The sequence below is a fragment of the Galendromus occidentalis genome, unplaced genomic scaffold (genome assembly GCF_000255335.2).
Source record: "Galendromus occidentalis unplaced genomic scaffold, Mocc_1.1 scf7180000077480, whole genome shotgun sequence".
NCBI lineage: Eukaryota > Metazoa > Arthropoda > Arachnida > Mesostigmata > Phytoseiidae > Galendromus > Galendromus occidentalis.
Genome location: NW_003805468.1, coordinates 684,524 through 707,492, shown reverse-complemented (window position 1 = coordinate 707,492; position 22,969 = coordinate 684,524). Strand labels below are relative to the sequence as shown.

General features: G+C 51.8%; 3 protein-coding genes across 3 annotated transcripts in view; 1 reads left to right on the top strand and 2 right to left on the bottom strand.

Moving 5' to 3' along the window:
• LOC100905874 (ABC transporter G family member 20) overlaps window positions 1-2,093 on the bottom strand; it is a 3,152-nt gene extending 1,059 nt beyond the window's left edge. The window contains exons 1-5 of the mRNA XM_029112020.1: window positions 1,996-2,093; window positions 1,476-1,723; window positions 918-1,092; window positions 507-813; window positions 6-197 (exon numbers count right to left, since the gene is read on the bottom strand). Of these exons, the coding sequence (XP_028967853.1) occupies window positions 6-197; window positions 507-813; window positions 918-1,092; window positions 1,476-1,641 (840 nt within the window). The 5' untranslated portion in view covers window positions 1,642-1,723; window positions 1,996-2,093. The remainder of the gene's footprint in view (window positions 1-5; window positions 198-506; window positions 814-917; window positions 1,093-1,475; window positions 1,724-1,995) is intronic.
• A 3,509-nt stretch (window positions 2,094-5,602) lies between these two features.
• Window positions 5,603-6,896, bottom strand: LOC100898430 (peptidyl-prolyl cis-trans isomerase FKBP2). The gene is made up of 5 exons (XM_003745238.1): window positions 6,777-6,896; window positions 6,371-6,487; window positions 6,141-6,252; window positions 5,971-6,053; window positions 5,603-5,856 (listed from the first exon to the last, which is right to left on the bottom strand). The coding sequence occupies exons 1-5, from the start codon at window positions 6,808-6,810 to the stop codon at window positions 5,795-5,797; spliced, it is 408 nt and encodes a 135-aa protein (XP_003745286.1). The 5' UTR covers window positions 6,811-6,896; the 3' UTR covers window positions 5,603-5,794.
• Window positions 6,897-7,153: 257 nt separating this feature from the next.
• LOC100905731 (uncharacterized) lies at window positions 7,154-22,931 on the top strand. Its single transcript, XM_018640295.2, has 11 exons — window positions 7,154-7,444; window positions 7,595-7,730; window positions 7,842-7,953; window positions 8,041-8,187; window positions 8,348-8,498; window positions 8,577-8,682; window positions 8,830-8,997; window positions 20,910-21,068; window positions 21,191-21,513; window positions 21,633-21,787; window positions 22,740-22,931. Exons 1-11 carry the CDS (start codon window positions 7,315-7,317, stop codon window positions 22,929-22,931), a joined length of 1,779 nt encoding a protein of 592 aa, XP_018495811.2. The 5' UTR covers window positions 7,154-7,314.
• The last annotated feature ends 38 nt before the right edge of the window (window positions 22,932-22,969 follow it).

Genomic DNA, 22,969 nt, shown 5'->3' with positions numbered 1-22,969 from the left:
GGCACAAGGAAAGTGAACAAGAGGAAAGGGTAGTTGCTCTTCAGCCGAGTTAAATTTTTCTTCACTAAAGCGGGTATGCGCTGTCGGGTTGAAGTCTCCCAGAACGTGTCGCGACGCCTCGAGTCAGGATCGATTTGTGCTCCTCCCGACGGAATATGTCGCGCGACGTGTGCCGGAAGCACGCATAGCGAAGGCGTCTGGAAGAAAATATTCCGCGCGTCAGAACCCCGACTGCGGATGATTGGCGCGATTTTCTGAAGGAAAACGGAGTCGACGACGAGACCGTCCTGGGCAACGTTCGAATTTTGCCGCTAGAGCCCGAAAACATCCTTGAGAGAGAGGAGGTCCCGGGAAAACGGTTCCAGACCATGAATATTCGGGACGGACAGAGAGAGGAGTACAGGGATATCTTGGGGATACAGTTGAATCTGATGGCAATAAGAGAACGCACCCGATATAATGTGTGTGATTATCTAGACTGAATATCGGTCCGGCTAAACTCCTACCTCTCCCTCGAGCTCTTTGGCGCTGAGGTCCTTATCCTCGATTTTGAGACCGACCACCTCGAGATTCTTCTGCTGAGCGAGCGAAAGTCTCTCCTCATCAGCTGCAATGCAGAGCTGCAGGAAGACGTCTTCGAGACTTCCACAACAGAAATCCTCCATGAGTCGGTCGGGTGAGTCCTGGGCCAGCATTCGACCCGACCTCATGAGACCCACCATGTGTGCCTGTCGAGCTTCCTCGACGTAGTGAGTGGTCACGATGACCGTCATACCTTTCTCGCGTGTCAAGGTCACGAGATAGTTCCAGATCCTGCGAATAGATAATATGCGTTCGCGAAAACTCGAGGGGATAAATCCACCCCAGCCCATTAAAAACATTTCATTTTGCATTTCGACTTGCTCGTGGAAACTTACGCCAGTCGTAGGAGCGGGTCGACCCCGACCGTGGGTTCATCGAGAATCAGGAGAGGAGGTTCATGAATCAAAGCAACGGCGAGAGACACTCGTCTCTGTTGACCGCCAGAGAGCTTTCCCACCTTTTTGTAAGGCCTCGGGAGGTCGAGAAAATCCAAGAGGAAGCGGATGCGCTCTGCAGAAAGAAAGAAAATAATTATTTATTGGTGTTCGGGTGACCGCTCCATCGGACACTTGATCGCTGGCCCTCGTACTCAGGTTAAAACCTATTCTCGGGATTGATTCACGGAAAGATTCGGTTTCGTTACAAGATCGCTTCCAAATGGGAGACCGTCAATTCATTCTGACCGGGCGACCCGATACATGATGAACGACTTTTGGATTCACACCGCACGCAATAGATCCAGGGCCTCCCTGACGTTCGATGTCGGAGCCGGGTCCCTCCAGTCACTCCGGGAAGTGCTGCGATTCGATTTGATTCCTCACCGCGTGACGGATCTCTGTGTCCTCCGCGACCTGAGATCTGCTCCACCTCTCGCGGTTTCTCTAAACGCTCACCTTGGATAAGTTCTTCAGGCATTCCATAGAGTTGCCCGAAGTGATGTAGGTTGCCGTATATGGTCTTCTCCTGATACAGCGCGGGTTCCTGTGGCATGTAGCCGACTCCCGGTCCTGGAATACACGATCCCGGCGAACCAGGAATCTGATCGAAGACTCGGACCATTCCTCCTTGAGGTTTCAAACGGCCCACGATGCATTTGAGCAGAGTGGTTTTCCCACAACCGCTGGGACCGAGAAGTCCATATCTGGGAGAATAAACACACAAAACTTCAGCGTTCTCTCCTTGCCTTGTCTATTCGGCTAATAGTAATGAGTAAAGTTAAGGGAACGGTTATCATTGCTGTAGGAGACTCTCGGATCGGACTCTCTAGTCTTATACAAAGACGACGGGTCCTCGCTCTGGATTCGAGGGCATCTCGCTCGGACCTTTGGCACATTGCTAATGAACTCAATCGAACTCGTTATTGATTTGGCTATCAAGATAGTGCGAGGAGAAGATACAAAGCGGATGACTTACATTTGGCCTTCAGGCACCGTGAGGTCGATGCCTCTGAGCACGTCTAGGGCCTGACTTCCGTACCCGTACGTCAATCGGAGACGGTCGACGTCCACGGCGAGCTTCCGTGTGAGGGTCCCCAGAGGATATTTGTAATCCTCTTGGCTGAAGATGTTGAAGTCCAGAAGCTGTGCCATCTCTTCAGGTAGTTTCCTCCTGAAGGGTTGAGGATTCGCGAGAGATGAGCAACTCAATGGATCAGAATTTCTGATCTCGTAGAACGGAGTCGAACACGGCTAAGGTTTTCGCCCGATGTATGATGCGCTTTATCGATACTCTGAAGAAGCTTAAATAATGCTCAGGATGAAAGGACGAGAGCGGAATACGGGGTTCCATAGAAAGTTTCGTTTTCGGTGGCGGTACGCTCCTCGAAAACACCTTCTCTCCTCGCCTTTCTCGAACCTTCTCTTCTACGCTCTCGGGAGCCTGAGGTGGGCGATGAACCCCCGATGCTGGGTCTCCGCTTAACGACAATGGTTCGATCCTTGGCGACGGAACCGGCGGCGAAACCGTTCTTTCTTCGGTGCACGGCTGAATTCGGTTATCCGCTGCGTTCGAGGGATTTTCGTGTTGAAGTAGAGTCTGACTTGGGGTCCACCAGCACGGAGGTGCTGCCTGAGGTATTAGTCCAAAACATCCACCGACAACCGGTTTCCCCGACTCCGAACGCCATCCTCTATATCTAGAATCTAGAATAGAATATCATATATCTAGAATGCCTCGACGGGTCACCTGAAAAGCGTGGCCTTCCCATTCAAGGAGGTGCATGCCAAGAAGCTGTGTGAGGGGGCCATTGCGGTGGATGAGATTGAATTAAAAGTGTCCCATAGCTTTGCGACCTGACCTCACGATGAAGTCGCTCATTTCTTCTCTTGAGTCTCGCCTCCCCCCGATTGCTTCTGAGTGCGGAGTCATCTCGTCCCGCCACCCACTCGCACAGCTCGGGCGCATCGCTTGTACTCCACCCCCAGAAGTTCCCCAGTCCCATGGATACGGCTCCGCTCGACGGAACTCAGGCGCCTCCGTACGTTCATCTCTCGGTGCGGCATGTCGAACGCTCATGAATAGCGCAAGACGACTCGAAAAATTGGAGCCTTGCTTCAAGCGGCTCTCTGCTTTGACTTGTCTAACGCAATCTCGAAACATAGTGGCAGGCCGCGATTTTAAGATCAAATCCGACAGAGGAACGGATCTCCGCGAGGGCTTCGGCCACATAACCCTGGAGTCTTACATACCGTCGTATGAGAGATGATGGCTAGAAAGCAGTAGCGTAAGGAGGGGGTCACTCACGAGAGGCAACATTTTCGAGTTGGGCGTTCGGGAGAGAAAGCCTCACGGAGACAAAGATCGGCAGTTTCGTGAGCCCTGTTCCGGAAGCCGGGAAATGAATCAGCACCCCGAGCTCCAGTCTGCTACGCTACTTCACTTATGTACAATATATGAAGATAAATCTACACATGTAGTCATAGCTTCCCTTCTGGGGCTGAATACGCGAGGAACATGCGAGGAAATTTCTTCAGTGTGTCAGAAGCTGTCCCAGGATCTTTATGGCACGAGTTCAAAGTCGGAGATTTGCCGGTGAGCGGTCCACCCAAGCTGATTCACGGCGATACTCCGCGGTCATTTGAGACGGAACTCCGGGAGGCGCCGGAGAATCTCATGTTCAATCCGAACGGCCGGAAAACCTGCGCGAACGTCGCCGATTGAGCGAATAATCGGATATCAGCTTGCCGCTTTCTCGATATCGAAACCGCGGAAAGTCTAATCGATTTCTGAGCGGGCCTTTCGTTTAGTCTCGGTGAACGTGAGTATCGCGGACTTCCGGGAGTATCCCGGAGGCGGAGACCCGGAGTAATTTTCGCTCGATGGATATTCTGTAGTTTTTCCGCTTTGGAAGACCTAGGTTTTGGAAGAGCACCTGTGCATCCTGATGAGGATTCATCGCGGAACGCTGATTCTTCGGGGTGATTCACGGTTTTTAGCGGAATCGGCACTGCAAACCACTGATGCGTGCCGCGCGACGCCGCGGCTCACCGGGGAATGTCGATATCGGCCGCGAAGACAACGGAATACTGTGGATTCTCGAACAATCAATAGGCCGTGAGATGCCGCGACGAATTCACGAAATTTTTAGCTATGTGTGTGAACATCATTCAACGCTCGGAATCTTTCGATCTTTGAGCATGGAATTGTCTTGGCTATCATTCTTATGTATGCGATACAACTCTTGCGATCATTCAAGTCGTCTCAAACGCCACCGAGCAGATTTGGGATCAACTTGTTCCTCAGATGCCATAAACAAAGAGATCCACAAGTCTACCTATTGGATATCCGTTAGGGGTTCATCAGGATTCGAGAGTCCTGCTTTTTATACGGAGACTCCACGCAGTATGGAGTCCGAGATATCCGAGGTCTGGAGTGTCTGGGGGACCACGGTCTCCGGTCCCCAAGCAAGCTTCGAGCAATCGTCTCGAAAGGACCAAGACACCGACAGAGTCCTCACGGCGGGCGCTCATTATGACGGGCGCTCGCCGCGGATTGTTCGGGTGTTTTTTTTGAGACCGCAGACGCTAATAGCTCTGTGAAGACCGGTCAAAATTCGCACGGGCGTTGACTCGAACGAGGCAGCCACACGCCGCGCTGGGTGCAAACGTCTGACAGGGACGATCCCGCCAACGGCTGCTTGCGAGGGCGTGAGCGGGATACTGTTCGAGTCAGGCGATCTGAATAACAGGGATCGAGGATCCCCGGGGCTTTCAGCTGATTCCATGATAGTGATCGGGCAACGCCCGCGGCGGTGGTTCAGGATTGTTTTCATCGGCGTGTGGGTTCTCCCACGAAATTCGGAGCCATATGGCCCCGGCCGAGAGGCCATCTGACACCTCCTCGCAAAAGTCAGAGAGATACTTGTGTGGCTCTCCATTCGGCTTGATCAACACACCTAACTGTTCTGATTTCCCCAGGACAGGACATCTCCCAGGTCTGGAATAGAACCGCTCTCGGATTTTTCACTGAAGCCGTCAGAATCATGATCCATTACCAGTCAAGCGAGCTTCACAATAGAATGATGCTCTCGCGATGAGCGTGTCGTTCGGCCGCATAAGAATGGATGCGGTCCGAGATTGTACATCCGTGGTGTTCTCGCGCGCAATAAAAATGGATTCTCCCGCGACCCTCGAAGTGGAACTGGATGCGATCGATGCGAGAATCATCCCGAAACTCACAGGCGCCCCTTCTCGCAGTAATTGAGAAGGTAACCGGTGAAAATCACGCTTTCCATAAGGGACAAGGTGTCTGCGACACCTTGTTCGTTCTCCATTCGGTATTGCCCTTGAGAGTGACACCGCTGTCGGGATGTCCCTTTGATCACGGGATTCAACTCCCAATCAGTGTAGTCCATGTATGATTCACTCGAATCTCGAGTTATTCCCTTCCCACTTGAATTTGTTTGCTAACTTTAACCAAGGGAAGGGCATTCCCCCCCAAACAGTTGGCCGCTGCTACAGTTCCCGCAGAAGGTCTCTCCCCTTTCCATGTGGCATCCGTGTCGGAGAGCACCCAAGGTATATCCAAGTGATCCTTTATTTCAAGAAAAGGGAAATAGTGCGGCGAGGCGTTCATGGCGAGAGCAAATGCGACTGCGTTCTGCAAAGACTTATTTCCCGACTCAGCATCAATTCCGATGATCCAGCTTCCGGGGAAGTCTTCGATTTGACTTGCAGTACACTTCCTGACCCCGTCTCCTTACTTCAAAATCAGCCTAAAGTTCGTCGTTCCGTCCAATTTTTATCAGTTCGACTTCGAACACGAGCGTGGCTTCGGCTGGAAATCGAGCGATATTTTTCGTCATTAATGATGAAACCGGTAATGATTGATTCTTAGGAATTGTTCGAGAGAAGGATGTGTTCCTGGAAATAGGAATGCCGCAAGTCTTACGCGGAATGGTAGGTGGAACTCCTGCAGAGCCGTAAGCCATATCAGGTGGGATGACGAGCTTCCGCTTTTCGCCGACGCACATCCTGTAAGCAGCATTTGTATCGAGATGTCGTTCAGTATGGGCGACTAGCGATCAGCATTCTTCGCCTCAAGTGCACGCATGTATTCACCCTAGGAGTCCTTGGTCCCATCCTCGGATGACTTGACCACTGCCCAGAGTGAAGCTGAGGGGTTGGCCTCTATCGTAGGAGCTGTCGAATTTCTTCCCGTCTTCAAGAGTGCCTGCAAGGGAAATATTCGTGGGACCACAGATCACGGGAGCGGATACGACTCGATTCATTATACGTCCAGAGGCACCACAGGGGTGTGAGGATGGATTTGGCGCGAGTAGATTTCTCACCCGTGTAGTGCATGTGAAGCACGTCTCCAGCTTTGGTCTTGGTATCGCAAGTTTCGGGTCTCTTCTTCACGCCTATCTGAAGTTTTTTCTCCTCAGCCGCGCAACAGGTGAGGATTGCTAGAAATGAAAAGCTTGTTTCTAATGCCTCATCGTGAGGAAAAGTACGCGAAGCGGTGACGGCGCTCACCGGGCGCTCATATACGAATTCGTCAAATTTTTCTCAGCGCGGAGAGCCCTTAAACTCATGCCGCGGCCGGGATAGAGCTCAGACGAGCGGAATGCCTTCGTTGGGGGCCACACCGTAGAAGGCTTGCGAAGGAAGCCACGTATCGACACGCTGAGTACAGGACTCTTCGATGAGCGAGGGTGCATCGGTCGGTCGAGAATTTCTCAGTTTTCAACCTACCGGAAAGCATGGCACATTTCAAAAGGGTCTTCATTCTGATCAACCACAATCCGTCTGACCCTCGCGTGCAGATTCCGGCGCTCGAGAAGGATATTTGATTCGGTGTATTTGTACGAGAACGTTGACAAGCCGCGGGAGGGAGAGAGGAGGTCTGGAGCATGGCAGTGCACTCTCCGCCGTGATAGTGATACACGATGTCGGCGAACATCGGAGCCATCACGGACGTTTCAGGATATGTAGATGGTGCCTGATGTATCCGAGCTCATCAGTAAGACTTCTCCATGGATTCCGGAAGTTTCCATGCCGAAATATTTCGTGTCAGAAGAGGAAAGAGAAACTTTTCGAAATCACCCGCCAAAATAGGTAAACAACGACTCGCATCAGCTGTTGTGTTTCTCTCGGTCTCACATGTGCGCGGAAACCGAACAGATGAGTGGAAGACGAGCCGGAATCGCTGGTGTATCGGAGAGACTTGAGATTCAACCATCCTAGTCGGTGGAATTCTTCCACAGAGTCTCCGCTCGGCTTCGAGGACGACATGCGCGAAAGAATCATCACTAAGGCTCACGAAGCTTATAAATTACTGCGGGGCGTCGTTTGCGTGCACAAGGAAGCCTTTCGGGGTGGCACAAGGGTGACACATGAGCTGAAAGCGGCTCTCGCTTCTGGTGAGCCTCCCGAGAATCCATCCATTGAATTACTAAAGGACCTCATCACTGTTGAGATTTTTATATTCTAACAGTTTTGAGGCATCGAATCTCACGGACAATATTTTTTGGTGCTATTTCCCACTCTCCTCTAATTCTACCCGAATGCAGAATTGAATGGCATGATCCCGAGACCACAGGAGCAGAGGATAGAGATAAGCGGTAGCTTTGAGGAGGAGAAATTCCAAGTTGTTCAACGATCGTCCCTCGCCGACCATGTCCTCGTTGCGGGTCCCTTGTATGACAAGTAAGCAAATCTAGTCGACCTCTAGCGCCTCACCTTAGCTGATGATTCGGAAGCCTTCAATGCTTATGCCAGCTCTTTCATATGATTCAATCCGATGATTGGGTTTTACAGATCGGACATCAGTATTGTGCCGCTGTCCTTGCCTCTGTATATGTCTAGCGGGCTCTGCCTCCTCGGTCTCGCTCCCAAGAGAGATATGTTCAAGCTGAAGACGACTCCCTTGGTGAGTGTATTCGGCTGCTCGAATTCGTACAGGATGATGTGTATTTAGAGCCGCCGTATGGATATTTCTCACCCGCTCCATTTTTAGGTGAGCACATACGAAATGAAATGTGTTCTCGGAATTATGACGGATGATGGGACGACGAACGGGAGGATTCGCGAGCGGAGTCGGTATCATCACGTACATCAGGCCATAATTGAACGATATCTCAGCTCGGTGCAAGCTGGCTTCCAGGTAAGCCATCGATCAATAATTATCATTATCATAATCAATTACTACAATCAACAATAAAATTGTACACGATTGTCATCGATCATAAGCTGCCGGGTATCCGACGCTACCAGGGCTGCTAGGTCTCGAGGATCCTTCCCTAAGTGCGAGTCTTCGTCCGCAGCGGCAGGGCTTCGAGTACGCCGGCGTTGACATGGACTCTCAGGAAGCTTATGAACTAGCGAGCAAGGGCCTGTTACGACCGCAGCAGCCAACGATGCCGCTAATTTATGCTTTGCGGTGTACAGAATTCGACGCGCCGTCTTTTACGTTAGGTCAGTCCTCCGCCCGGATTTCTCGTGACATTGAGATTCGAACCCGACTCGTTCTGATTCGTCTTTTCTGTCTTACAGAGGTGCAAGTGATCAACGGTGACGACGTTTACTTGAGGACTCTCGTCTGCGATCTGGCCTTGAAACTGAAGACCACAGCCGCCTTGGATAAAATGCGAAGAACAAGGTTCGTACGGGATTCTCATTGCGGCCTACCCGTTGCGAGTCCGCGTCATGGTCGCGCGGAACTTGATGGGCTTCATTGATCCCGATCTCGACGTTGAGCCAAGAAGTCAGAGTTCTTTGCTCGCGCCTTAATCTGAACTACTTATAGGTACGGCCCGTTCACCCTCGACATGGCGTTGATAAAACACCTTTACTCCGTGGAGAATGTGTTGGACAATATCGAGGAAATCAGACCGACCGTTGATAAGCTGCTCTACCCGAACATATTCAAAGTCGCGGACTCGACCGAGGAGACCTTGACCGTCGTTCCAGAATTGTGACGTAACCTTTCAAGTCTAATAGTGGATTTCTAATAAAGTGGAAATTTCTGGCTTTGGATAGTCGTCCCTCGAGTCTCGACGAGGCTCGAAATCAGTCCGCTGGAAAACTTTGCTTAAAGAATGACAATATCAGCAATCCGAGGAAATCGAGAACGATCCCGATGTCCCCATCAGAAGGAAGCGGAAAGAAACTTGTGTTTGCGAGAGAGGTCCGCAGGAGGCCCCGTGAAGTCAGGTCCTCCACCCGCGGGAAAGCAAGAGCGAAAAAAGAAGTTGTGTCTCGCGTTCGTGAAACTAATTCCCGGGATAGGGACCTCGATGAAGAATCCATGAATATAGGAAGCGAAGTTCTCACGCGGCGTTGCTCAAGGTTCCGATGGGTTTATGGAGACTTTCACGGCATTTCCGGAGAGTACCAGCGGATCTCAGGTGATCCGCCGGATCAAGATTAGAACCCGTCCCGAAACCATAATCAGGGGCGGATCCAGGAGTCTTCTGAGAGGGGGCCGTTCAATTCATCGAGGGAGGGGCGAATTGATACCTGTGTCCTGCTTCAACATGGGGAGTATAGGAAGTCCGAAGTCTCGACGGGGGCGATCGCCCGAGCGGCTCCCCCCGGATCCGCTTTTAGCCACAATCACGGTCGGACGTTTCCGCCGGAATCGAACTTTGCTTCCGACACTCGATTTAGATCTCACCCGGCATACATACGTCGCCGAGAACTTTGACGGATTCTCGGCTCGAGCTCCGCTAGCTGCATCGCCTACGGCTGTTGACTTCTTTTGCTTCGATGTTCAGGGGCACGAGTCAAACCAAAATCTACTCAAATAAATTCTGATCGTCTTAAGCGGCCCCATCCGAAAGATCGTCTCCGTGGAATCATAGGCGATTCTCTGCCCCTCCCAAATCTCGGACTGGAAATGGGAATCCCGCCGTCGGAAGAACGTTCTCAAGAGGAATTCGCAGCTGGACCAGTCTCCAAATTGCGCGAAGCTCTAGATTGGTGTCCCCGAGGAAGGGTGAAAATCGTGGCGGACATCCCCTTGACTCCATCGGTGTGTTTTACCCGAGGATCTGCAGACTCTACTTCCATCAGACACCCGAAGCTTGACACGTTGTTTTTACAGTGATTTTTTTCCGTTTCCCTCGCCGCGAGGCATGCGGCGCTGGTGTCGACGTCGAAGGCGGTGGTGGTGGTGCTGCCGCCGCCGACTGCTGTAGTGGCGGCAGCTACGGCGGCGGCGGCAGCTTCTTGCGAGAGGAACTTTCTGAAGACCTTCCCTCATCGGTCGTCGGACTTCACCATCGCTTGTGTTAGAAGACCCGCCGATCGTCGCTGCTCTGTTGTGTTTCTCGGCCGCTGTTGGATTGTGGGCGACCCGAGCCAGCGTTCGATATCTATATGATAAAATTCTATATGTCAGTGTATTTTTGTGTGTGTCTCCGCTAGCGGAGTATTCCATGTGAAATGTCTGTATAGCAACCGCTGGATATCCACACATCGATGGGCTAGAACATCCGTAAAGCGAAGTTCGAAGGAACCCCAAAAATGTAAGCGAGCATGCGAGCGCCTCTAACGGGATCGGCTCTTGGTGCGCTTGGCGACAGGCGGACCCCACGTACGTGGGTACTGACCCGGAACCGAGCCTTCAGCCTCCGAAATCTATTTTTTTCAAATGTATCAATGTCTGAATGTGAAAATTGTTTCGCAACGAGTTTCGTGGGAAGTGTCGGATGGATGCTTCGGAGAACACCATAGTGCCCCAGAGTCGCATGACATTCTGCTCCTGGACTGTCGTGGATGCCTATGGTATTGACACTGAAGCTCCTCAGTGGACAATTCTTGTCGCGTTCCGTTGTATAAAGATAAAGAGCTTCCTTCCCTACTCTTTCGATGCCGGACTTTACAGCTCTATGACTTTGACGGGGGATTCTCGAAGACGGCTAAGAACTCGGCAGGGCTCCGATCGTTCGAGTTCGAGTGCGGAACATTTGCGGAGACTCTGAAGACGGAATCGCACTTGATGAAATCATACATCTTTTTTTCCTAAAGAGATTGAGAAAGATTCATCTCACACCGCAGTGGTGTCAAAGGTTGTCACGGACGTACTGCGAAACGTGTCCCAGATACTCTCACCGTTTGGAAAAAACTATGAAGCCCTTAGTCTTCCGTAACCGCCGGTACGACCTCGGGTCATCTCCGGACGAGGGTAGAAAATACTCGGCGGACGAACAGGGAAGGTATTCGTTGCTCTGCTAGACAGAGCTTTTGTCGGAGCTTTCGAAAGTTCGCTTGTTTGCGTCACAAATCACCCTGCCCCGGAAAGCCACGGCATCACCACCGCTGCCATTGCCTGCCAGTTGACCGCTCGCTTCAGTCGTTGTCGTCGAACATTCAACCCCGGCTCCTAACAGCTATCGAGCCGGCGGCGCTACGGATCGAGCTGAAAGCGGTCTCACTCAGAGAAAGCCTTGATTTGCGACGGGAAACGCGCTCGAGGAGCGAATTTTGATTCTGTCCGCGGTATGATTTCGGGGAACTCCTTAATTTCACCAGTCGCTCCGAAGGTCCAAGGATACTCCGAATCACCCGAGAGACGTCCTCCTTTCGACCATATACGCACCGGGTCGCCGCGCCGGTGCGATACTTGACGGATTGTTGAGACAACATGTCAAAGCCGTGGATGCTTCTCCCTGGTTATGATACGTCGATAGACGGTGCGACGGAACGAAAGCGGAGACCGGAAACCCTTAATGATGGATGTTCAAGTTTTTCCGTCGGTTTGCCAAATTCATCATCCCTATAGATTTCTGCTCTCGTCCCCGATAGATGGTGTCATGTGAACCCTCGATGCTGCTGCTGCTCGGAACACTCCCATCGGCCCGGTATTGGTTGGGAATCACATAAGTGAAACGCTTACTTATATCGAGCGGAGCATATTCCGAAAATATGATTGTTCCGAATTTCGTTTTGACGACCATTCGTCAAATTGAGGAAGTGGTTCCTTTCGAAGCTGGCGAAGTCGTCTACGGCTTTGGGCGAGTCGAATAGTGGCGGCCCAGATAGATCCTCATCATCTCCACGACAAAAAGTCAACTGTTGGAATGATGCTGTATGGCGAGGCGTCCCTTGCGTCGGGGGCTTTTGCAAGAAGAAAGGTCATCATGAAGCGCGCCCTTTACGTCAGCCCCAAGGTTGACGCTGTCGTGAAAGAACACACCAGTCGAGCGGGCAGACGTCGAATGCTTTCTATAGTTCGGCTAAGTCAGCTGCGAATGAAGTTCTCCGCGAACAGATACACGAGCCAAGGCCGAGGACGGAGGTGGGAACCGAGAGAGATCTGGTGAATCGAAGCAGGCGGATCTACTTCTCGTTGCATATTGATTTCACTCGCACCCCCAACGACTTCGACCTGAATTTGAAATCGCAATTTCGAAATCAGATTCCAGAAATGAAATCAGTAATCACAATACTACCCCAAATCGGATTCGTTCAATCGCGGTCTCTTACGATACAACAGTATCTTTCCATCATCCGGAAATGTGTTTCTTATTTCAAGACCTCCAGCAGTTGAAGTTGGGAGACGAACTCTTCCGTAGGCGATCTGTGCGAGCGACACGACGCCTGTCGTCATCCATATTTACGGAAATGGAGAAAGTGCCGGGAGGAAACCCCGACCTTAAGAAACACATTCGAAACCGTTAGGACATTTGGCAGTTTATTTCACTGTTCCGGAATTATCATTCGGGGAAATCCCGACCGCGCTTTACGGTCCCTCCCAGACGCAGTCAGACTGAGGCAAACGATCAAGACGGGAAAGTGTAAGTCTGTTTCCCGATTCACTTCAGCAGAAAAACAATCAGGGTAGAGCCAGCGTCGCCGTCAATTTCCGGAACGAGCGACGTGAGCCTCGAACACCCCAGGAACATGTTGAAGAATCAACCCAGGATCGGGACTTGAGACTTTGATGACTATTTCTCGAAATCAAACATTCGGTCGAAAGAAGTTTCGACTCCCGCGATGAGAGTGAACAAGGAGTCGTCTTATACGACGGCCGGAAACGTTCCAAAGATTTACTCGGAGAATTCCGATGGCCGACTAGAATAGCTCCCACGACCTGACAATCAGACATCAGACTTTTATTCCCAATTCCTCCACGGTTTCTGATCCGCGTGTTCCGGACTTGGCTTCGGAAAACATCAGGCGACTTTCGGAGAGCACCTGACATGAATCCATGCCCATTCATCCATCGATTCAGGAATTCATGAATTCGTAGACCTCATCGATCTCCCCGCTCAGGTTCGATGTCTTTCGTGACGGGCTCTTTTCGGAAGACCGAGCTGGGATTCTGACTTAGGGACTCGATTCGGCTTCCGTGGAGCTCAGCACCGCAGGCCCGATTCGAGAAGCCTCCAGACAACTATTTTCAGTCATTCCTAGAACTTCGAAGCTTCTCGGGTCGACTCTGAGAGTATCGACTCGCTCTGTGACGGCCTTCGCGGTGGTGCCTCATCGGACGTATGATGCTCGGCGTTTTCCCAAACCTGTCCGTTCGAAAATCGAACAATCGAGGATGTACAGCGCTTCCCGCGGACTGCGTCAATTTCGAAAATGAATGAAGCGAGGAAGGACATCGACGATTTTCCAGAAGCCGGGGCTGCCGACACTCATGGCCGCATTCTCCGCGTGACTTGGGAGGTGCGTGCCAGAGCGATGAGGTGCGTGCCAGAGCGATGAGGTGCGCAACTGGCTCCAGATAATCGGAACGAGCTACGCTCGCACCCGCAGAGATTTCACGAAACCCGCGATCTGGAGGATCCAGTATTTTGGAGAGTCAGTCCGATCTACGGTAGACTCTGTATGCATTTCTCTTCAGCAAGCCGGTATGTTCTTGTGTTTCGGTAGCTCCGATCGTTCCGTGATTACTGGTCTCCCCAGTTTCGGAACTCGGAATGGTGCTGGCCAGTTTGATTTCGATGACACATTCAGCTGAGCAAAGCATTCAGCAGCAACAATGAAAGCCGTCATCCGGTGGCTCATGGGAGCTTTGTAGCTTTTTCGAGAGCCGTTTCCACCGCAACCACTCGGGGAAGCTATCAGAGCGACGATGGAGTCCTCGACCACGGCTTGAAACGATCGGCTTTGTCTCTGTACGAACCGTCATTCAGCCGCCCCGGACAAGCTGGGATGAGGAAAATGAATATTTTTAACGCGATCGCGAGGCTTCATGCATCCACCCGTGTTCTCGAGAAGACTTGTTCCGGGGAAAAAAATTCCGAAAAGCCAAAATGAGTTTGAGATTATAGCGCTGGACCCCTCCAGAAGGAGCCAGTGTTCGCTGGCGAGCTCTAGTGCCCTTCAGCATCCGGGAAACTTCGGAACATGAAGGCTACACGGAGGGAGGAACGACCGTACTGAACGGCAAAATTGAGCAAGACGACCGCGCGGCAAGCTTCGTTTTTTCAGCTCCGTTCGACAATCGGAAAACCTCCGGTGACAATTGAGCGAAGTGGTAATGAGAACGAGCCGACGCGTCGGCCGACGGCTCCACAGCGAGCGACATGCGGTCCGTGGGTCTGGTCACTCGGAGAGTTTTCCCTACGAGTGGGTCAGACGATCGATGATGACGACGACAACGTAAACTGCAGCGATGTGAATGACGCGACGTCAAAGACGACTCGAGCGATGCCACCCTCGCCGGGCGACCGATGGGACGGCCGATGGACCGTCGGACTGAATCAATCGAGCAGTGAATTCGATCCGACGAAGCTGAATGGCCGCTTGGCCGCCTGCTCGGTCATGAGAGAACTCAGCCAAGTTACTTCCGTCCGTTCTCGGAATTTTCCGTGTCGGAAGCAGCAGTGAGGATTTGCGAAAGTCAGCATTTTCTAATTCCGACGCAGATTCCTTCGCAAGGTCCGCCCCTGGGCTGTTCCAACTGTTGTCCACTTGCGCATGAGTTTTACCTCCGCCCCGTCACGCTTTCGACAAGTGTAACCGTCACCGGGAAAGATTCAGACCAACGCATTCCCGTCGAGCGTTATGAGTTATGATTGTTGCATTTAGGAAGCTGCATCAATTTCCCCTGGGACATCTCCGGGAGACCTCATGTCGTCGAGCCGACGGTGATCCACTAAACAAGCCGCAGCATGGTTTCTGGTAATCATGGTAACATGGTCCATCGCATGGGAGAGATTGCTACGCACGCCAGTCCCTGGTTTGTAGGTCGAAGAGAAAATGAGAGGTTGACAGAGAGAACACGCCATCGGCTCTCAGGCGCTGAACCCGTTTAGTGGACACTGTGGAGTAACTCGGTCACTGGATGAGCTCTCGAGATTAAAACCACACGCTCCCTACGCTCGCTCCAACGGAGAAATCCGAAAGAATGAGCTCTCCACTCGAAAACAGTGTTCCAGGCCAAGTCGTCAGGTACTGGTACGGCTTGACCATCTGAAGCGACCGGCTTACCTCAACGGTGCGCTTGTCGTCGACGTTGCCGTGGCTGAGGGCGTTTGAAGGCCACGCGAATTATGCGCACGAACAACACTGAAGATCCCTTCGGTGAGCATCCCGCGCCGGAAGCATAGAGTACCTGCATTACTCAATCGTTTACTGTCTGAGTAAACAGTTCAGCCTGGACCGTGAGAGCTCGAACGGAATGAATCTTCATGCGGGTTTAAAATGAGGATAGACTCCAATAATAATTGGGGAAACACCGGCAGACGCTCCTTCGTTTGACCAGAAAACGAAACGCCTCGCGATATGTTCTCTCAAACCTGAATAAATTCTTGGCTGGATAGCTGGCGTCCGCTAATGAGGGGTTGAACGCTCTTTCGTCCTTCCTGCGGAACGAAGCGGTGCAATAACTCTTCTGATATCAACTTCATAAGCGGCGCATTCAGTGGCACGCGTTTGTGCTCTGTTCCCGATCGAGATCAGCACATCGGACGGCTCCCAAAACAACTCGAAATCTCTTCAAAAGATGCACTATCGCCCCGTTATGACTGCTGAGGCTCGGGTAGATACGGAGCTGGAACGAGTTTGGCGGATTATTTGGGTACGAGGAAAAACAAGTTTGTGAAGCGTATACATCCGTGAAGAATCTAACGCATCACTCCATCAGCTGGAATAGATAATCACTTATCGCGGGAGTTTTTCCTTCCTCGAGCATGTTCAGGAGCTGTGGAGTCTTCCGAATATTGGTTCAGCTCACCCGGACGTTAACTTCTACGATCTGGGAATTTATAGGAATTCTCTGGCTTTGGGCTCCATTCAACTCAGTCCAGTGCCCCACGTTTTTTTGGGGGGTGCACTTTTTTGGCAGGTGAGCTGCTTAGGATCCTGATAACAGGTCTGGCACCCGATCCGATCCGTACTTGCACGCGAGGAAATGACACGAGGAAAAGCATACGGCAATCCGAATTGGATTCTTGTTTCTTATTCCAAGCGCCGAGCAAGGCGGCGAGCTACGTGTCCAGGCCGTCGATGCAATGCTAGACTTTTGAAATCGCCCGAGAATCCGAATTCGACGGAATCGAGCAGCGAATAAACGGACCATTCATGCTCTTGAGCGAAGGAGGAGAACTGGCGGATAGCGCGGAATTTGCTGCTTAATTTTACTTCGGCGAGCACGTCTGTCAGAAACCGTCGTCGCGTGTTTCTCCGCTCGGCTGTTGTCCTTTTCGTCGTTCCGTTCACCTTCGAACTATTTCTACGCAAACCGGTTATCAAGACGGTCGATACCACGCGGTACATCGGGAAGAAGTCGCACGAGGAGTAAGCGTCTGTCAAGACAGAAACCACCGAATTTCTCCGGTTTTCTTCTCGGCTATCGGTACGACTAAAATCACCGGCCCTTCTCTCCCTTATGGTCTGGCACTGTGCCACCCAGGTTTCCGTCGAAAGTTGAGCTCCGAAAGTGAATACCTACGGAACTTCCAAATTTCAAGGTTCCGCTGCCCTAAGCAGATCAACGATCACGGTCGGTGCTATCTCGCTCAGTACGGTGAGGCGGCAGCAGCAAACAAGCCTTTGGAAAATTGGGACGGTTTCCGAAGACACTGATCATCTGATCGTCTTCAGTGATCTGGGGGCGGATACCGGCAGCAGGCCGATCCTCGGCCGTTCGGAATTCATGCAGAAGGATTGACGGACCGACAGAGCGCTGTCCCACTTACGAAGTAGTCCACGCTGAGCCGGAGCCGTCCCGTTAAAACGTCCCGCTGCAACGTCCGAACGCCGAAGATGCTGGAGGCGATGCTATTGCGCGTTGATGAGCGATTCGTTTAAGCACAGGCCAACTCCGAGCATATTCTCTCCTCGGAACAAGTGTTTTCTTCTGATCTGAAATTCCAAGCGTCAGCTCGTCTGTGGGCTCCTACGAGCGGAAAGGCGATCAATCCGCTCGCTTTCCGATGACTGAAAAGACACCGGGGATGTGCGAAACCACCCGGTGGAGCTTCAATCGCAGCAAAACGACCTGAGCATGTGAAAAATGGCAAGGACGAAAGAATCACTATTTCTGGACCGATAACCGCGACAGCCATTCAGAGATTCTCACGAATCCGACAGCACCTGTGTCGGGAGCTGGAGGAAGGATATCGAAGGTCTCTAGATCTCCTCCAGCTCCGAGGAAGAGGGAATGGCTGATTAGACCATTCTCCCTCTACGATTTGTCTACCCGCCGTGCTTGCCAGAAACCGCAGAGTGTTGCTTCGTATGGCTCCTGTGTTTAACCGTGCGTTTTGGTGAAATTTCACCGACCGCACGGAGCTCTGGGCGAAGGAAGGAGAGACTGTTCGCAGAAAGCAGCGAACCAAAGAAGCCGCCGACCAAACAGCGACCAGCCAATGAAACCGGCGCGGCGGCTTCCACGCAGTGCAAACAAAAGCTACAAGCACCGATAAACTCGTCCGCTGGAATCGATGCAATTACGCTCGTTCCGCAATAGTTTTCACCGGGTGGATAGTTTCTAACTGTTATCAACACCCGAGGGATCGACGAATGTCGCGCGATATCCACTTCAGTCTTCCGAGGACCGCGCGGTCCTACTGCGACGCAATCTTTGCGGGAATTTTCTTTCCGCACTTTGCTTGGGTTATGTCATATGCCAGACTGAACGTTGAGAGATATAATAAACAGAACCGTCCAAGTTCTAGAACTGATCTGACAGCGCTCGCCGGAGAATTCAAACAGTTTAATGGACGAAGTGCCCCGCATAGAGACCTGTCCAAGGTCGTCAGGTGAATTCAGCATAAACAATAGCTGCTTCACTCATCGTTTCTGCCACAGGAATAATCAGAAACGGAGTCATTCAGAGAGATACAGCGATGAAGTATCAAGTATAAACGAGGAACGATCAACCATTCCCTGGTTCGAATCGTTTGTCACATCTCTCGGAATGAATCTTCCTGAATTGGACAGACTACCGTCTCTGTCCGAGAGAGAGGACGCTCACGATCCGAGAGCTGTGCTTGAATTTCGAAATGAGGGGCGGGCAGCGTCCTTCGAGCATTCCGCTGGGCCGCGATCTTCTGCAGGAGACCATAACCTCTTCTCTGCATATCGACACGTCGCAGAGCGGTTCTTCTTGAATCCGAAACATTGGATTCTCTCGCAGAGCGGATTCGGAATATTGAGAGGCGCTCGAATCGATTGAAAACTCCAATGAGCATGGCCATCAGCATACCTTGCGATCAGGAAACAAAAGAAGCACGGAATTCTGTTTTGTGGAACGTGAGTCAGGGCTAGTGGTCGTGAATTATAGAAGTACGGAGTGGCAAGGCACCTGCTTTGTATAGACTGCCTCATTCCTGCAGACCATTGATCCGCATATCATATATGACTGCCGCAATGATTAATTCCGGAACGGAGAAATCCTTCCTGGAACTAGTTGCCGCAAAGACATATACCCGATATCTTTTTAGAATTTTGCTTCGGCGGACGGATCGTGGCCGTGCAGAGACAATGCAGCCCCGTTCGGAGCAGAAACGGGAGGAGTTCTATTTTAGTGGGTGTCCTTCCTTCCACCTAGAACAACGCCTCTACATGCGGCTGTCGTTGTTGCTCCCCGTGGCCGTTCACTCCTTGTTTTTGTTGTCATTATTATTTCTCTTATAGATTCCGCATTCGTTGCTATCGACCCGTGGGCTTGGAACACCGGAACCGACGTTTGTTTTCACTTCAAGCCTCTACATCTTAGCCCATCCGCTGAGAACAATCGTGCCGTTATTACGCTTTTTTATTGGACCGAATGTATTTCACTGCCGGATTGACGGACGGCGAAAGGGAGACGCTTTCGCCCTTGTGCGTCAATGCCTAATGAAAAAAATGAGATACGATAGATCGCTTCTGCGGCGGAGTCCTGTGGGTCTCCCGGTCAATCGTCAATCGGCGAGCCTCTTTAGATATACCGGGGGAGTCGAAAGAAACTCTGATCTGTGTACGCCATTGCTGTGCGTCATCTGTGCTTCCGACATCAAAAGACGCATATGCTCTTATGGACGTATGTTCATTCGTGGTGATTTCGAAATGCTCCTCATGCATGCTAGCATCAAAAGGCTCGACGTTTGTGACGGTCATTTGTGTTTCTTTGCGCAGATTTCCTTCCGGTTAATTTCCAGGGCAGCTTTGATTTGATTTGGCTCAGCTTACGGCCGAAATTCTCTATTCCGTTCGTCGACACCGTTGTGCGAACCCACCCCCGCTGCCGCTCATTACAGGCTTCGAGAAACTGCAGTATTTTCTCAGCGCCCTTTATGTACATCTTTATTCTGTGAGAATAGTCCTTCCCTACTCCTTTATTTTCGGGTCGCGGTCACCGAAAAGTCTCATCTTGGGCATCCCATAGCGATCTTGCATACATGCAGGAAATTTTCGACCTTTCGCGGGGGTCTTCCTGGCATTCCTATGATCGTCTCCGGTGCGGGAAGGTCATCCGTTCCCTGAACTTTTCGATTTTTTCTATTTATTTATACTTTTATCGGGGGAAGCATGCCAGTCACTGTGAGGTGGAGAAGAGGCTGATATTTCCGACGGGCATCGCCGGCGTCTGACTGAGGTCAAACTTTGGGAAGTTTCCAGTCCTGGTTGGAATCGAAGTCCCGAATTCCCCATTGAAAGTTCAGGCTTTGGATGTTGCGCGACACTTTTAATTTTCCAAGTCGAGTCGCGGAATGACGAGCATGTCTGTCATGAGCTCCCCACGGCGACGGTAGACAGCGCTCCGTCGGGCTGCGTTTGACGTAATTTTCCCACGTTTTTAGCGGGTTTTTGTCGTGTCAGAAACGGGCTCAAAGGAAGCTGCTCATGGGTATCCTCTCGCATCAAGAACTCCATACAGCTTGGTCAAAGAGACGAGTCTTGTGGAAAGAACCGTTGCGATTGTTCACGACTCCGTCGGAAAGTGACGACGATCTCCCGAAATCGATATCGGAAGCCATTCAAATCAAGCATCGCTCAAGGAAGCGATCGCACCGTACGGCAGTTTTGGGTCATGTTCCGAAGAAGCATACATGCTGTCTCCCAACTCCCAGCGTGGCTCCCAAGGACTCTGGTCTCGCCGGATTTCTACTGTCGGCGTCGCCCCGGCTTCAACCTTCGCCCCCTTCAAACCTCTCGGCTGTCGATGCCATGCATGAAATAAGACTTGAGAGCTCGAATTCAGCAGTAGTAGCTGAAACTTACATGGCTAATACTATTCCCTTAAACTGGCACCGGTGATAGACTGAACGTCAACTTCGAGTCATGCTGTTCTGCTGTCTCCTGACATCGCGATTCCTAAGGGCAGGAGCGGTCCGTTTGAGCTCCGGCGCGGTTCCGAGATAGGTATCTGCTCTGGGACCGTGGGCTCGGTGTAAGTTCGACTCGTGAAAGAAACAATCTGGTGAACTCTCTCTTTTTCCCCAGGAGGGTGGCGAAATGCCGCGGCGTTCATCGACCTTGGACAGTTCTCGTGATATCGACTCTGATTTCGGCGTCATTCGTGTTCCGTGCGACGACAGCACAGCAATGCGCGGAAAGCAATCGAGTAAATTTCCCTGGATTCGCTTGCTGCAACGACACATTGTGAGTTTTTTCCACGACTTCCTGAGCCAGCGAAGGAGGCGATTGATGTGAGGTCGGCAACGAATGCTGCCGGTCGGAGATTCAGAACCCTCTCAGATTCCACGGTCATATTATCTTTTCAGAGATTCGGACAGTGGTTGGAAACTGTTGTGCTCAACGGACGGTGAAATTCCGACGGAGCCTCCAGAAGCTGAAGCTGCAACAGAGCCGACGGAGATCGATGCGACGGATCCCAACCGATTGAGCAAAGCCGTCAGAGTCGCGAACGGAACCACGGCCCAGCAGCAGGAAACGGTTCCTACGACCGAAGCGACTCGGAGAGACTTCGCCGCGGGCGATCCCTTGAGCGAATCGAACAGCCTCCAGCCCTCTGGCAGACCCGCCCCCGCTGCCTCCACCGAGACCGTTGAAGTCGGTGGGGATACCGAATTTCCGGAACGGAATGGTGAGTTTAGATTTCTCGCTTCACCGCTGCTGCACCGGGAGTCTACGCGTCCCGAAAATCCTCTGACAGCTCACGGTCTTCTCCCTCCTAATCTTCAATAACTCCGGCAACCCTTGCAGCGACCACAGAACCCTCTACGGCACCCAAAGATCCCAACGCACTCCTCTTTCCCCTGGAATATCCGTCCGCAAACTCGATCGAAATGCCGCCTGCATTCGTTACGGAAGCACCTGCACCTTCCGTGCCGAGTCAAGCTTCGACCACGAGCCTTCCCGTAACGTCTCCCGCTTCTTCCTCTCCAGTCTCCAGCCCTGATTCTGTCACGAAGCCCGACTTCCCTGTGACCCCCGCTCCCACCCGCTCTCCTTCTCCTCCTCAACGACCTCCTTCCTCCTTGCCGCCCACGTATCCATCTGTACGAGAAACTCAGATGCAGCACGAGACCTCGAAGAAACCGCTGATTTTCCTCTCGAAGAAAACTCCGAAGGGGGTTTCGCTGTTGAAAGAAACTTCGAAAACGCTCCCGGATCTTGGGACACTCATCTTGTCGCGGTCTGACGATCCTGAATTACCGAAGATTTCCGTAGACTCTCTCCCGACGATTGTGAATCCCGCAATAACTCGATCCCCAACCCCCACCCCTCCTTCCCGAATAACCGAAAACAAATCACAGACGTTGCTTCCGGCTATCTCCCCGGCGAAACCGCCAGTTTTCACCCCAACCCCCACAAATGGGGCCTCTCAAATTACGTTGTCCAGAACTTCATTTACAACGACATCGCACATTGAAGCAACGACACACCGAGTTCCTCCTCTGGAGTTGCCGGCGTCGATCTCTTCCGCAACGGCCCCTGCCTCGTCGGTATCGGCGGAATCTTCTATCCCCGCGACGTCTGCGGACGCCGCCAAGGAATCGAGGAAAGATGAGGTGATGACAGAAATAACTTCAAACGCAGCCAACGTTCCGGCAAGTTCGTTTCCATCGCTCGTTACGCATCGGTCAACCAAACTACCCGTAACTCCGAAACCAGAAACAGCAGCCGATCAAGAACTTCGGCTTTCTTCAACCAGATTCTCAGAACCGTCGACGACGCCAGCTTCGGTAGGGCTCTCGATACGGCACGAAATACGTGAAAAATCTTTAAAGTTTCTGTTTGCTAGAATCATCTCCTCCCAATCCAAGGACCCCGTTTTTCGCTTGCATCCAAAATCTGACTTCGTTCCAGAAAACTCGGTCACGGAGATCTGCTGTCGGAATCGATGATTTCATCCTGAGCTCGGAATATGAAGCCGTAGATCCGGCTGTCGAGATCGAGTACCACAAGAAACCATTCGGTTCAAGCCTCAAGGTGGGTGGTCGAGACGAACGACTAGTTTGCCTCCGCGGGAAATTCGGGGAGTCACATCTGGACATCTAGAAAAATCGTCAATCGTGAACGGATCTGGCGATTAGAGG